At 41.4% G+C, this 15,628-nt stretch overlaps 1 protein-coding gene across 23 annotated transcripts in view; it reads left to right on the top strand.

The window, feature by feature from the left end:
- The window catches only part of ELAVL2 (ELAV like RNA binding protein 2), a 177,390-nt gene extending 167,193 nt beyond the window's left edge, over positions 1–10,197 (top strand). For 21 of the 23 annotated variants that reach the window (XM_077345220.1, XM_077345216.1, XM_077345210.1 and 18 more), the window contains 2 exons: positions 4,570–4,608; positions 7,410–10,197. In XM_077345220.1, the coding sequence (XP_077201335.1) occupies positions 4,570–4,608; positions 7,410–7,740 (370 nt within the window). In that variant the 3' untranslated portion in view covers positions 7,741–10,197. The remainder of the gene's footprint in view (positions 1–4,569; positions 4,609–7,409) is intronic. The other 2 variants (XM_077345207.1, XM_077345203.1) reach the window with 1 other exon arrangement.
- Positions 10,198–15,628: the final 5,431 nt, after the last annotated feature.

Here is a 15,628-nt window from a genome sequence, read left to right as displayed (position 1 = left end):
TGGGATATAGACAGTGAGGCAGTCCCTCAGGTAGACTGGACCCAGGCCGTGTATGGCCTTAAAGATGATTATCAAAACCTCTTAAACCTGATTGGTAATCAGTGCAGTTGTCGGAGAGCAGGTTGGATATGGGACCTCCATGGCGTTCCTGTGAGGATTCTGGCCCCTGCATTCTGGAACAGCTGTAGTTTCCAGATAAAAGTTAAGGGTAGGCCTGCGTAGTGAGAGTTGCATAAGTCCAGGCTAGAATTGGCCACTGCAGGGATCACTGTGGCTCGATGTTCCAGGGCCAAGTAGGATGCTACTAGTTTGCCTTGGTGCAGGTGATAGAATGCCAGCCACACTACTTTTGTGACCTGTGCCTCCATAGAGATGGAGACGTTGACGATCACGCCCAAGTTGCTGGCAGAGTGAGCCAATGATAGCTGCATCCCATCCAGTTTGGTCAATCACGCTTTCTTACTCGGACACTTCCTGCCCAGCCGCAGGACCTCTGTCTTTATATTTTGGTGTATTCAGTGATATTCCCACAGTACAGAGGCCAGTGACTAGAATGCTTTATTTCCTGTGTATCTGTCTCACTTGGTACTATTCAATACATTGTTAAGGTTCCAATCTAATCCGTGTTTGACCTGAACTCAATCTTTTTTGTATGAGTAAAGCTGCCTAACCAATATTGGCTTTAGGAACTCTGAATATGAATGGTATTGGCCACTTCAGATTGAAGAATCTATTTTATACACACAACCAGAGTTAATGTGTTTGCTTGTACAGAGTTAATGTGTTTGCTTTGGGCTGATCCTGTGTTGAGCAGGGGGTTGGACTAGATGGCCTGTATGGCCCCTTCCAACTCTATGGTTCTATGATTCTACACTTACAGCATAGCCATTTGTTGAAATATCAAGACCAACAGTCTACAACAACTGTTAATTCATATTACTCAAAACAGGATTTCAATATATCCCTCTTCTAGACATTGGCTTCTGTATAGCTTGCTTCATGGCATTTACTTACTTACTTACTTACTTACTTACTTACTTACTTACTTACTTACTTACTTACTTACTTACTTACTTACTTACTTACTTACTTATATTTTTATACTGCCCTTCCTAACGGCTCTGGGTGGTTTGGTATGAAGGCAACATGCACATTTTATAATTTAAAAATGTATGCATGCAAGCTTAAATAACACACGTAAACAGTGGTTCAATTTTATAGCTTGCTGAAAATATTCAAAATAGGATAATTCTTTGAGCATTTCCTTGGATTTCATTTGGAAAAAGGACAATCCAGTATTGATCTACATTGACTCTGCTGCTGCTTTGCCAAAACTCTCACCATACATAATTCCTACAACCTTGCCACTCCTGCCTCACCTACTTTATTCATGAAAATAATTCTGAGCAGCTAATATGTAGATCATGCAAGGATTCAAAGTAATGTGTCTATGTTCTGCAGTAATAGCCAGAGGAGACAGTGAGAAGGCATCTCCCTCGGACTCCTTTCAGAATCCTTAACAATTTTGACTGAAACCATAGAGATTTGTTTTTTTTTTAACATACTGCATCCATCCCATTGGAATTTTTGGTAGTCCCAATTTTTCACTAGACGGGATTTAAAATTAATGTGTTACATTGGCTTATGTGCTTATCCTTGCTTCAATGATACTGTGCATTGGGTGGAACATAACAGGTAATGGATGATTATGGGAGCTGTTTTTCTACAGCCTTTTTTCCAAATTGACTATATAGTTTGTGGTCATATTTAACTGATACACAGTTATGTAGATACACCTCATTATGTCCTTTAGTATAAATAGAGGTAGCAATCCCTACGCTAGGTTACTCCCTTTCTCTACACTTTACCCCAAGGTTGCACTAACCGAATCTTCTGAAATCTTCCTTCTGGTGAGGCTTTTCTTTAACTTTTTCTGTATCTTTGAAGATCCTGGCACTCATATGAAGATAGTATTCTTAGTCAGGATTGTTCACTGAAGATGCTGGTATAAGGACATCAGGTTGTTGTACCAGGAAAATTCCATCTTGTCTTCAGCCTGACCCTGTAAGGCTCTTTTTCCTCCAGTCATAATCTTCCTGTCAGCTTTGTTTGTCAGATCACACAGCTCTTCAGCTGTCCTTTGTGTGACTCTTTTCCTTTCATAATTGTAGCATCTTCTCTCTTCACATGGACTCTACTCTCTCTGACCATGCTGAGGTTGATCTTTTTGTTTGTTTCTTTTTTTTCCCTGGCAAGCCCTTCAACCAATTAAAATTCACTGTGTGTCAGCCATCCCTTACTTAATTGGCCATTGAAACTGGCTAAATCATCCACTAACATGCCCACACAGAAGTGATACATTCTAATCTTTTCCCCCTGTAAATATGAGAGAGATTCATAGAAAACCTCAGAAAAAGCCACTCCCTTGGTAACAGTAATTACAGTATTTGCTGGCGTATAAGACTACTTTTCCCCCCTGAAAAACATACCTCCAAGTGGGGGGGGGGGTCGTCCTATACACCGGGTGCACTTCAGTTGGGATAGACATAGCTGCCCATAGTGGCCCATAGTACTGTAATGTAATGTAACAAACTATATTTTGAGTGGAAATGTTGGGGGCCGTCTTATACGCCCAGTCGTCTTATACGCTGTCAAATACGGTAGGTATCATTTCGATCACTTAACAAGGCACCCATGCATTGTAGCTTTATTTCCCTTTGAGAGGTAAAATTACCTCATAATTTGTTATACTGTTAGAATTTGTTAACCTTGAATGGTCTTTATACAGAACTATTACTTACATTCTTTTATATTTGCATGCACCTTATTCTGTACTGAGGAAATTTGAGCCTGTTTGTTCAGACTTTGCTATTTTAGTGATGGATAAGGAAGAGCCAGCATTAACTTATTCATCAGTCCTTTATGAGTATGAGATCACTTGCTCTACATAGGTTCATGTTTTATATTAAATTAAAGTACAATCTGCCAAATTGTTATTTTTAAATGTTTATGTGGTAAAATGTTCTAGAATGCTGCTGGTAGTAAATCAAGAGTTCATTACAATCTCTTTTTAACATTTGAGAGGACCTGGTTCCAAAACAAGTAACTGATATCAAGAAATTATCTATTCAATAGAAACCTTGGCAAAATGGGTTCCCCGCACTGGTTTTGATATCTGTTCCCCATAATATATTTCTGGTAAGGCTTTGGAGGAGGAAAGTGTCTCATGGCTTAAGTGCCACCGCTCATGGTGGTTGTCCCACCCCTGAGTGCCTCCTCCAAATGGCTTGCCTGTCTGTCCAGCGGCCAGCCAACTGCCTTCCGTCCCCCACCCCTGACCACCCCACCTCCTTCCACTTCCCTCCCAGGATCAGAAGCTGCAGATCCCTGTTGCATGAGAGCTGCCCCTGCTGGTGAGTTCCCTTCCCAGGGGCCTCCAGCCTGTAGCCTTTCCAGGTCCTGGGAGGAAGGAGAGGCCATCCACAGAGTTCTTCCACCCCAGTCCAGAATAAGGTGACCAGATTGTCCCACTTTTGGAGGGACATCTGGGGTACCTGGCAAATTGTACTTATGCTGAAATTAATATATATATTACAATGCTATTTTTGCGTTCTATGAAACTTTTTGTTGGTCCATATAGACCAAATTTTTAATCAAGACCTCCCCCCCCCCCCGGTCAATGGTGTCCCGCTATACCAATGTTAAAATCTGGTCACCTTAGTCTAGAACCCGTTGTATTCCTGAATGCAACGGGCTTGGTCCCTAGTCTATGTATAAGTGTGGAATGACTATATAGAAACAATGATTTAGTGCATTTGTTAAGCAATTCCTTAAAGCAGTGGTCCCCAACCTTTCTGAGGTTGGGGACCGGCAGGGCATCGGGGCGCGGCCCGCGGGCCACGCCCACGCATCGGCTGCACCCGCGCATCGGGCTGCACCCGGGGCCGCGCCCACACATCGGGCCGCGCCCCCGCATCGGGCCGCGCCCGCACATCGGGCCTGCGAGCTGCGCCCGCAGGGGCGCGGCCCGGCCCCGATTCCTTCTCTCCGCCCTCCCGCAGTAAGAAGCTTCTCGGGCCGCAAGCTTGCAGCCTGGGAAGTTTTTTACTGCGGGGGGGGGGGTCGGGGAGAGGGAGCCGCGGCCCGGCGCCATGGCCTTTGCGGCCCGGCACCGGGCCGCGGGCCGCAGGTTGGGGACCACTGCCTTAAAGAAGAATACATTTTCTCACTAACAAAACCACTTAGCTTACCAACAAGGAATCCTGTATGAAATTAATTTTTGAAATTATTTTAAATATATTGGGCATTTTATCACTTGTAACACGTCTGTTGGTGTTAAAAAACAGGTGTTGTCTTTCCAAGCAAAATAGCTTCTGGAAGCGTAATTGTGTCTGACTGTGTGGAAGTATGCCAGCTCCAAGTGGGAAAGGATAGAAAATTCAGAAAATGTATGCTTTTATATCTGCAAAGTTGTAAACTTGTGTTGTGAACCTTATTTGAGATGTATTAGCAATATGACACATGTGGGTAAATCTGAAGACTGAACTCTTTACTAAATGTCTTTTGCAGGTTGGACAATCTGCTCAATATGGCTTATGGAGTAAAGAGGTAATGATGACATGTTAGGTCCATAACACTTAATCTTCCTAATGATTGATTGTGTTGAATGTATATTGAAGTGTTTAAGGTTTTGTTTTTTTTATGTTGAATTCTGCCTGCATGTTTGTATATTAAACAAGGCCATTTCATTTTAGTGAACACTTGCCATTCGCTCTCCTTGTCATCAGTTTTTAGCATTATTTTTAACACTATCTGCTGACTATTCTTTATGTTAAAAATTGAATAATCTCTTTACTTCTGTGTCAGTCAGCTATTTTGAAAGACCAAGAAACCTTTTTGCACAACTCAAGTAGTATATTCAGCTGCATTTTAATGTGCTTGAAACAACATAGCATACCTCTTTCAGCTCCAGTAGCACATTACACTTATGGTCAATAGGTGAAGAGGGGGATTAGACTTGTCAGAATAATGGTAATACTTGAATTTAATACTTTATATTCGCATACACATGCTACTCCTATACAGTCCTATAACAGAAGTTCCCAAGTTATAGAGCAGCGGTCCGCAAACTTTTTCAGGTTGCGATCCACTGCCAAGGGATGGGGAGAGAGGGCGACCCGGGCCCCATGCATGCGCATTTGCAGGGGGCGCAACAGTGCATGCACAACAGTTTCGTGCATGTGCGGGACTGCATTTGTGCGTATTTGTGCTGCCGGTATGCCCCTCCCCCCCTCCCCCCCCTCCCACAATGATTTGTTTGCAGCCTGGAGAGCTTCTCGCTGCGGGGGGGTGGCGGGAAAGACCACTGTTATAGAGAACACACATGCAATCCAAGTACAGTGTACACCTGCTTTTTCTTAATATATAGATCGCGTAATTCTCATTTTACGTCAATGCACATAGAGCTGAATGTGTGATTTAAACCCCACATTCATGCAGGTAGTGGTCTGTCATTTTATATGTAAAATGAACTTGTGTTAGCTCCGTCTTACAAAATAGGTATACATACTTATATATAGGTTGTACATGCAGTCACCGTAACATGTGAATAAGGTTATTATGAATTCCATTTATTGCCAATGAGATCCAGTGGTTAGGAGAATAGGGAATTCCATGAATTGACCTCTTACACTCTTAGTCAGTTGCTTTTATTGGGAAGGTTTGTCATTGCAACTGCTTCCCAAAATGAATCTGTCTGGATTTGTAGGTGCACGCTAAGACTAGGCATGATTCAGTGTGTTCCAAAATGAATCAAAAGCACCAAAACAAACTTCTAAGCGGGGAGAAGTGAAGCAGACTGCTGAAATAGCTGCCATTTAAACAGCTTGGTGGATCTGCCCATCAACAATTAGGTTTAAATAGCAGGCAGCCATTTGAACCATCTGTTTCACTCCCCTCGCTTTGAAGCAGTGGGAAGCAAAACAGACCACTAAAATGGCTGCAATCATTTCACCAATTGGCTTTATTTCCCCACGCTTTGAAGTCAGAGAAAGTGAAATAGATTGTTGAAATAGCTGCCAGCCATTTCCATGGTCTGTTTTGCTTTTCCCCTCTTGGAAGTGAGGAGAGCAAAATAGATGGTTTAAATGGCTTGCAGACATTTAAACCTAAGAGGCCTCCCTGCTCAGCTGCTAGGTTTAAATGGCCTGAACCCCAAACTTGTACAAAAGATCTGGGAAGGATTTAGGCACATACTGGGCCAGATTTGTCACAATTTTTGGCTTATGAGTTCATGCTCATCCCTAGCTATCTCCAAATAATGAATACAACTTTAAGGTAAACATGGGGGGAGGGGGGAGGGAACATTTATTTATTTATTTTTATTTATTTAGATTTATATATAACAGTCATGTGCTCTTCATCCTTAAGTAACCACATTCCATATAAACTGCAATAATGGTTTTAGCAATATCCCAGCCAAGGCAAATCTGTTCATTGGATTATATCACTCCTCATGCAGAAAAAGACGTGTTGTTAGTTGTGAAGGCATGTCCGACCCATCTTGACCCCATGGACAATGATCCTCCAGGCCTTCCTCTCCTCTACCATTCCCCGGAGTCCATTTAAGCTCGCACTGACTGCTTCAGTGACTCCATCCAGCCACCTCATTCTCTGTCGTCCCCTTCTTCTTTTGCTCTCAATCACTCCCAGCATTAGGCTCTTCTCCAGGGAGTCCTTCCTTTTCATGAGGTGGCCAAAGTAATTGAAAAATACTTTGCAAAAGACTAGGGAGATTCATTTGGAACAATAACTCATGTAGAGACATAGCTCTGGCATGTTTCTTTCAATGTGGGGTGTGATTGTAATAAGCTATTTCTAATGCAGGAAGACTTGTCCCCCAAGTCTTGTTTGAAGGGAAACTTCCCAGAAGCTCATGGCAGCCTTAACCTATTTTTTACAACTTGTTGGAAAATCTCTACATTTTTTCCAAGGCCTTCTTCCAGGGAGCTTAGGAGGATGATTATCCCCTTCCCAGTTTGTCCTAACAATGGCCCAGAGAATGTGACTGGTCAAGGAGCACTCAGTGAAGCTCTTAGCTGGGTATTCAAACCTGGGCTTCTACTTTGAGATTAATCACTCTGTTCCAGTAAGTGCTGCTTTTCTCAGGTGTAAATTTAATGTGCTTTCCATGCTGAGAAAATTTAGTAACTCCCAGCAAAATTAGGAAAACTGCATGAAATGGCTCTATGCTCATTTTCAACACAACATTTAATTGTGCAGAAAGGATCTTGGTTTAACAATCAGCATGTTATTATTAATAGGGAATAGACGTCATCCTTAAATTCTCCTGGAACTAAAAAAAGCTTTTTGTTTCTTCTGTGTCCCCCATCCCATCCCCTGTTGGTTAGTAGGTTTTCTCCAATGACCATTGATGGAATGACCAGTTTGGCTGGGATCAATATCCCGGGACACGCAGGAACCGGATGGTGCATTTTTGTATACAATTTAGCTCCTGATGCGGACGAGAGCATCCTGTGGCAAATGTTTGGACCCTTCGGCGCCGTGACCAACGTCAAGGTCATCCGTGACTTCAACACAAACAAGTGCAAAGGTTTTGGATTTGTGACTATGACAAACTATGATGAGGCAGCCATGGCAATAGCCAGCCTGAATGGATACCGCCTTGGAGACAGAGTTTTGCAGGTCTCATTTAAAACAAACAAAACGCACAAAGCCTAATGAGTTGCCCTCAGCCCAATTTATATTTGAAAACTATTCAACAAAGGCAAGTTAAAAAAGAAACTTTATACATTAGTAAATGTCTTTGTAAGTCAGTGTTGAGATGGGAGGGGGGGATTAAAAAAAAGACTAGCATCCTAAGAAATATGTGAGATTTTTTATTGCTAGTATTTGAATTAAAACTTCTTAAATATCTTATGTTTGAATATGGACAAGAGGTACAGGGTTTTTACCTGTCACAATGCATTCTATTGCCTTCTTTGAAGAAGGCGGACCTTTTAAAATGTTTGCGCTAAGGGAAGAAATTTCTTTTACACGACTGCCTTGAACCTGTGAGTAGATATTGAGGCTTTGTGTTATAATCTTTAAGTTGGTTGTCTTGAGTTCCTATTGGTTTACACTTTACTGCCTTGCTGTTCAGTCTGTTCAAGAAAAGTGTTTTTTGAAGTTTACATTTTTATTTATAAAGTTTAAAAATATTTATTTTGTAGTTATGATTTGGGTTTGGGGATGGGGGGTGGTGCATTATAAAAGCTTATTGTAAGATTACTGGAGAACTTTTCGTAAAGCAGTACCTTGCCAAAGAGATAAGAGCCTCTTTGATGTGGGTTTAAAAAAAAAAACAAAGCATCTATTTTTATAAAAAAGAGAAAATTTGGAGAAACTTTTTACAGGTCCTGGAACAAATATTTTGACTTGAATACTTTGAGAAATCTCTTCATATGACACCTAGTGAGCTTTTAAAACTTACCAGGAAATTTGCAGTGGTTGGGGGAAAACTTTAGAGAGATTTATGATGTAGAAATTCTTTAGAGATCTTTGTTATTCAAGAAGTGGAATCACTGGGAAAGCACTGCTGGTTTTGCTTTTGTAATCGTTGGTGCAGTCTCTGAACATCCTGGTTACTATGTGATGAGTGGCTCACGTTAACTTGTGATTTTGAAACAAAAGAAAAAACATTTAAAAGTATATAAGAGCAGGCAAGAAATTTAAATTAACTGAGATGGGGGAAAAAATCTGTTCTTCCTATAGAATTCCCTTCAGATAGAGCTCATGGTGTTTAGTGATGTACTTGCAGTATTGTTTGAAGAATTGTTTTGTCTTAAAGAAAAAGACGTTTGCACATGGTTTGCTTAATGGCAGACCAGGAAGAAGCAGTCTTGCATTGGATATATTTGAAGGTATTTTGAAAGTTACGTTCAAGGCTAACACCTGAGCTTTGTGTAATGTAAATAAGATCTTGCGTTTATGAACCTCTTTTCAGCTACTATTTTGAGTTTTTTTTTCTGGTTTTCTGTTTCCTTTATTTAACATGCCAAGTGATGTTCAGATTTTGAATGTTTTTGTATTTTTCTTTTCTTTGTAAATGGCATTAACATTGTTACTTGAGGTCTGCTTATTCATTTTTGTTGTCCTGGGGACTTGAATTTACAGTGTATCAGATACGTTGCAAATTTTGTCTGTAGATAGTCTAGCTTCAGCTGTTTATGGTGATGCTACATTTTTGTTTATAAATATGTTTGTGGTAAAAAAAATGAGTATAACCATAGGTTTTGAACAAATTCCTTACATTTTTCATACCAGAATCATAAATACCTGTATGCTATTGAAATTTAACTTTGTATGACGCTTAAATCACTTATTTGGGGAAATAATAAATAAAAGTCTTTACCATGTATGGAAGAAATTTAAGGTCAAAAAAGTACAGATATTTTCTGATTAGCATCTAGCTTATAATAAATTTTTAAAAAGCTGAAGGCTGCTGTGCCTTCCCCAGGATGCACTGATACAACTATATAGTTACGTCCTGCTTTTTGTATAAACTGAGATGCTCATACGCTTCCCCTTAGAACAAGCAATGTGCTATGCATTAACATACTTGTACATGATCTTTGCAGTTGCTTTTTTTGATTCTTATTTTTTAAAAAAATTGTAGTTATAAAATTTCAGTATAGTACAGTACATATACTGTGGGAGAATAAAGTGTGCTAAAGTGACAAGCGACGTTTCATGCTGGACCCACTCAATGCTACTTAAAAAAAATCAATTGGCTTCCTGACACGTGCTTGTTCTAGGTGCATTGAAAAACTGTTGTGCATTTAAACAATTTTTCAGAAAACAAAGAGTTCCATTGTGGGGGTGGGTGGGGGAGAACAGAACCTACATTCTTTGCTACCATATATTACCGTAGCAAAACGACAAAACAGTCTGGGGGCATTGATGAGAAGGCATGTGTATCGGGCTTCACTTTGCACTGTTTATCAGAGCACTTAATAAAATGTAAGGCTGGTATTTATTTGAAGTTGTACAGTATGACTTAATTCACATCTGTTGGAGTAGAAAAAATATATTCTGTTGAGTATTTAAAAAAGAGGCTGTACATGTTTTCTTTTGTGTTTGGATCCTTTGTACTTTTTCATGTTCAGTACATCAATAAACAAAGTTGAAGGGAAAGAAGAGTGTGTTTGCACAGGTCTTTAGCATTTGTTCATTTGTTTGGAGGGGTCTTCTGCGATGGGGTGGGGTTAAGGTTTTTCCTGCGTTTTTAGCATCACTTCAAGCTCTGCAATTGGTACCACTGATTGGAACCACCACTACAAAAAGCATTCCGCAAAAAATCTGTTGTCTCTGGAGTTTGGTTTTTCAGGAAAGGTTGCATGATGTAATGTTAACATGCTCTCAAATTGTAAGGCTGTTAAGTTTTTGCACTCCATGCTTTTCTGAGCAGCAAGAAGTTCTGGATACTGTCATGTAGACATCTTTCCCCCCCGAAGAGACTCCTGAAGACAACGGTGCCTTTGGGGTTTGCAAATATACATGTTGAGAAGATGAGAAACACGCGTCACCTTAGTGGCTTAATATTGTAAGAGCTATTTATGCCAACCAAGTATTCTGTTAGTCTCCCCTTCTCCAATATGGACTAAATTCCACTCTTTCACATTCAGAAGTTCTCTTCACACATCACTCCTACAGGTAGAACACTGGATTCCACTTCATTTTTGGCATGTGGGCAGGAATTTCCTTCTCATCTCTGAAGACTCCTTACTGTTTGTTATTGATCAAAAAAGGCTTTGATCAGAGGTTGAGTGTTAGTCCCAAAGGATAGAAAAGATACAAGTAGGCATGGTTTTTAAAATATTTGTTAAAGATCTAGCTGGAGTAGTCCTCTGTAGTGTATATGTGAGGAGTATAATTGTTAAGCAGATTTGCAGCACGTTAACAGAATCCAAAGTGGTCTTGTGAGTCACAGCTTCCTTGCTAGTAATATTGAAAGCAACATCTGAACATAAAATTGTTGGTATAAATTGCTTTTATTTAGACAAATCTAGTAGCAAATTGGTAGTAGAGCTGCATATTGGCCCTGATCTACTAATATTTCTCATAGAAAATCATTTAAACTAGATATGGAATAGCTTGTTATTAAACTGTTTTTTTTATTGACCTGGATAGCTCAGCTTAGTCTGGTCTCCTGAGATCTTGGAAGCTAAGTAGTGTCAGATGCGGTTTGTTCTTGGATAGACTATCAAAGGAATACCAGAGTTAATAAGCAGAGGCAAGGCAATGGCAAAGCCCCTCTGAATGTCTCTTGCCTTGAAAATCCTATGGGGTCACCATAAGGTGGCTGTGTCTTTTTTTTTTTTTTTTTGGTATAAATTTTTATTTTTCCAGAAAAGATAGAAATTGAATAGATACGTATAATAAACATTAGTGAAGCAATTGTTTAGAATCTAAGCATATTAAAAACCCCTCCTTTCCCCGTATGTTTTACTTTCTTAAATAGTTCAAGTAAGGACCCCAATTGTTCTTGAAAGGCTTCTTCTGATTTTCCATTAACAGTTAATGTCAATTTAGCCATCTTGGGGAGATCTTCAAATTTGTTCAGCCAGTCTTCTATTGATGGTAGCTCCTGCGTTTTCCAAGGTGGCTGTGTCTTGAGGGCAAAAAAGGAAGTGTTCTGGCCGTGCTTGATCAAACAGACCTTGGAAAGGAGGGTGGGGTGGAGAGTAGTCCTAGTCTGCTGCTTTCATTCTAGATAAGTGTTTTGGGTTTATTTTTGAACTCATGGACACCTTTTGAATTCCTACAAAGGGTGGTGAGTGCAACCAGAAAATGACTGCTACAGGAGGCTCAGCGACACCCAAATATACACACAGAATCCCAAGCACAAAGCAGAAGAGGGGTAATTGAGAGCCAGTTTGGTGTTGTGGTTGGCATGCCAGGTTCGATTCTGCACTCGCCCACATGCAGCCAGCTCGGTGACTTTGGGCTCACCACGGCACTGATAAGGCTGTTCTGACCGAGCAGTGATATTGGTGGGCTCTCTCAGCCTCACCCACCTCACAGGGTGTCTGTTGTGGGGAGAGGAAAGGGAAGGTGACTGTAAGCCGCTTTGAGCCTCCTTTGGGTAGAGAAAAGCGGCATATAAGAACCAACTCTTCTTCTTATTATTATTATTAAAAAATACAGTTTGAAAGAGGTGTGAGAATAAAGCAATGCTGTACATATAGCTGTTGCTAAAGCACTATTTCAATCTGCATGGCCAGCCAGATATCCAGTGGTCAATCAGATGCCATTGAGCCCCAGCGACATTCCACAATTCCACAATTAGTGGACACCGGAAAAGATTTTGGTGGGCTCCTGGAACCACTGGACTAGTTTCTCACTAGTTTCCAATTGTCTGCTTTGAGTCCTGAGTAGTACAGGAGAAAGGCTGGCATATACAAACACACGTTTCAAGTAAATAACTAAATTGCTAAATGAAACCTCCAGCAGTCAAAACATGGGAGACATTCTGTTCCTTGTTTTTGCCATATATTTAGCAAGACGTGAATAAATAATACATAAAATAAGATTAAACACCTGTTTCCTGTCCTGCAATGCTTCATGTAAGTAGCATTTCATGATACAATCTCACCTGTGGCTACTGCATTTGCACGTGACTAATGTTGCTTGGGCTGGTGCTACCTTGTGGACTAATATTCTGGCTTGTTTAGAATATTGCAAATAACCGAGCTATACCTGTTACAATATCATGATTTATTTCTGTCTTACTTGCAATAATAGTACAAGCAGGATTTCTTGTGTTCAAGTTTATCCATTTTGTATGCTCATGTGCATATTTCATTTTCCACTGATTTCTGCTTAACATTGGCTGTGCAAACAGAATTTATATTTCAGAGCTTGCTTGTATAAAGGTTCTCGTAATCAACTATGTCAGTGCTTAACATACAGAAAAGATAACCGTAATCAACTATGTCAGTGCTTAACATACAGAAAAGATAACCATTTACCAAGGTCTAATCTCAGAACCTATCTTAGTGTGGCAGGAAACCTGAAAACTCTAAGCTTGTGTTAAGTTCTAGTTGTTTCAGCTCTTCAGGTATAAGATGGCATGCTAAAAGTCAATCGTGGCTGAATGGAAATGCATGTTTGCTCTTAGTACTTGGCCAACTGACTACTGACTGACATAAATTTCTGAATAGGATTTACATCTACATCTTAAGTTAGGTCATGGTGGCATGCAAAAAGAAGTTGTAACAGACCTGTGGTTAGGTTGTATAATTGGTCCAAGATCACCCAAGGACCTCCGTAGCAGAGTAAGATTTGAACTTTGGTCTCCTCTGAACAAGTGCATCAGGGTGGCTCCTCTGGGCTATGTTCTCTGTTATTTTGGTAATTTAATTAATAGATTATCCCAGGGAGAATACATTTACCACTGCATTTATTTTAGGTGGAGTTTGTCAAATATGTTGTCTGTGCCTGTATTTGTAGATGTGATCCGGGCTCTATGCAAATCAGGAGTGTACTGCCTCTCCCTTTTTTTACTTGCCAATTCTAACTTTGAATCCTGTTTGCATCTCTATGGGTTCAGGCCATCATTCATGTTAACAATGTTTTTTTCTTAAGAGTTTGTGATTTATTTAGTGAAGTGAAAAATCTCCATCAGTACATCATGTATCTGAAATGAAATATTTACTTTTCAAGTCTTTCCCAGAAAAGGGGCGGGGGGGGGGGCTATTTATTTATTTAGATTTCTATACCGCCCTTCCATATAGTTCTGGGTGGTTTACATATAACATCATAGAACATTGCAACAAATATAACAAGTATAACAATCATTACATGTCAACCAGAACAATATTTAAACAAAACATTGACACAGCTTTGAGTAGGTCGGATTAGTTTATATGCTTCGGCTGCCGGAGTGGCCGTTCAAGCCTGAGGTGGCCAGCGCTGCGGTGCAAGGGGGTGGCGCAGGCGGCGGCATGCCAGTCTGTGCCTTCATGCAGGTGCCAACTTGCTCGTTGCCACCAGTGCCATCCCTTCTCCCCCACCCTGCAGCGCTGGGCCACCCTGGGCTTGAATGGCCACTTCAGTGGGCAAAGCACACAACCCTAGGTCAGATTCTTCGGTCATGGAAGGGGGTATCTGGGAGGGCAGTGGGTGTTTTGGGGCTGCTTGGCCTCAAGCAAATGCCTGGTGGAGGAGCTCCCTTTTGATATTGTGAGAGTTCAGACAGGGCCCTGATCTCTTCCGGGAGCTCATTCCACCAGGTGGGGGCCAGGACCAAGAAGGCTCTGGCCCTTGTTGAGGTCCAACTTGCTTCTCTGAGGCCAGGGATCTGCAGCCAGTTGGATGTGGCAGAGTGTAAGGCTCTTTGGGGGGTATACGGAGGGAGACGGTCTCTCAGGTACACTGAGCCCAGAACGTGTATGGCCTTGAATGTGATTACTAGAACCTTAAACTTAATCCGGAATTCAACTGGGAGCGAGTTGAGTTGTTGGAGTACAGGTTAGATGTGGGATCTCCATGGTGTATTAGTGAGAATCAGGGCTGTGGCATTCTGCATCAGCTGTAGTTTCCAGATCAAGGATAAGGGTAGGCCTGCTTAGGGCGGCTTACCAAAGTCCAATCTAGAGGTGACCATCACATGGATCACTATGGCTAGGTGTTCCGAGGCCAAGTAGGGCACTAATAGCTTGGCGGAGGTGGTGAAATGCCAGCCATGCTACCCCTATGACCTGGACTTCCATTGTAAGGGAAGTATCCAGGATCACGCCCAAGTTCCTGCCAGAGTGAGCCGTTATGAGCTGCACTCCATCCAGTGTGGGCAGACGTGATACCTCCCATAGTCCCTTCCTGCCCATCCACAGGACCTTAGTCTTTATAGGGTTGAGCTTCAGACAACTCTGCTTGAGCCATTTCATCACTGCTTCCAGGCATCTGGCTAATGCTTCTAGGGGAGAGTGAGGGCAGTCATCCATCAGGAGGAAGAGCTGGGTGTCATCTGCGTATTGGTAGCAACCCAGCCCAAACCACTGCACTAGCTGAGCAAGAGGGCACATGAAGATATTAAATAGGATAGGAGAGAGGACTGCTCCTTGTTGGACTCCACATGTGAGCTGGTGATGGCTAGATACTCTCTCTCCTATTGATGCTCTCTGTCCGTGACCCCGGAGTGGACAGTATTGATCCTGACCCCCCCCCCCCGCAAAAAAAAAGAAAAGAAATGCCTACTACCTCTTAAGCTCAACTGAACAATTTACATGGGAAATGAAGAAAGTGGCCAGCTCCCGTGCCTGTACATTTTGAATGTCCACTTCTGTCCATGCTTAAGCAAACTTTGCTTATCTTAGTTTTATTTGTTAAGGCATTCTGAAGAAGCAGACGAGTAAGTCCTGTTGAGTTGCAGCCAACTTATGGCAACCCTAAAATATTTTCAAGACAAGAGGTATTCAAAGGTGATTTGCCATTGCTTTCCTCTTCATAGTGACCCTGGAATTCTTTAATGGTCTCCCATCCAATACTAACCAACTCTGCTTTGTTTCCAGGATCTGAGAAGACACAGGCTAGCTGAGGCCAACCAGGTCAGGGCAAATAGCAAGTG

The sequence above is a fragment of the Paroedura picta genome, chromosome 7 (genome assembly GCF_049243985.1).
Source record: "Paroedura picta isolate Pp20150507F chromosome 7, Ppicta_v3.0, whole genome shotgun sequence".
Taxonomy (NCBI): Eukaryota; Metazoa; Chordata; class Lepidosauria; order Squamata; family Gekkonidae; genus Paroedura; species Paroedura picta.
This window is presented reverse-complemented; position numbering and strand designations above follow the sequence as displayed.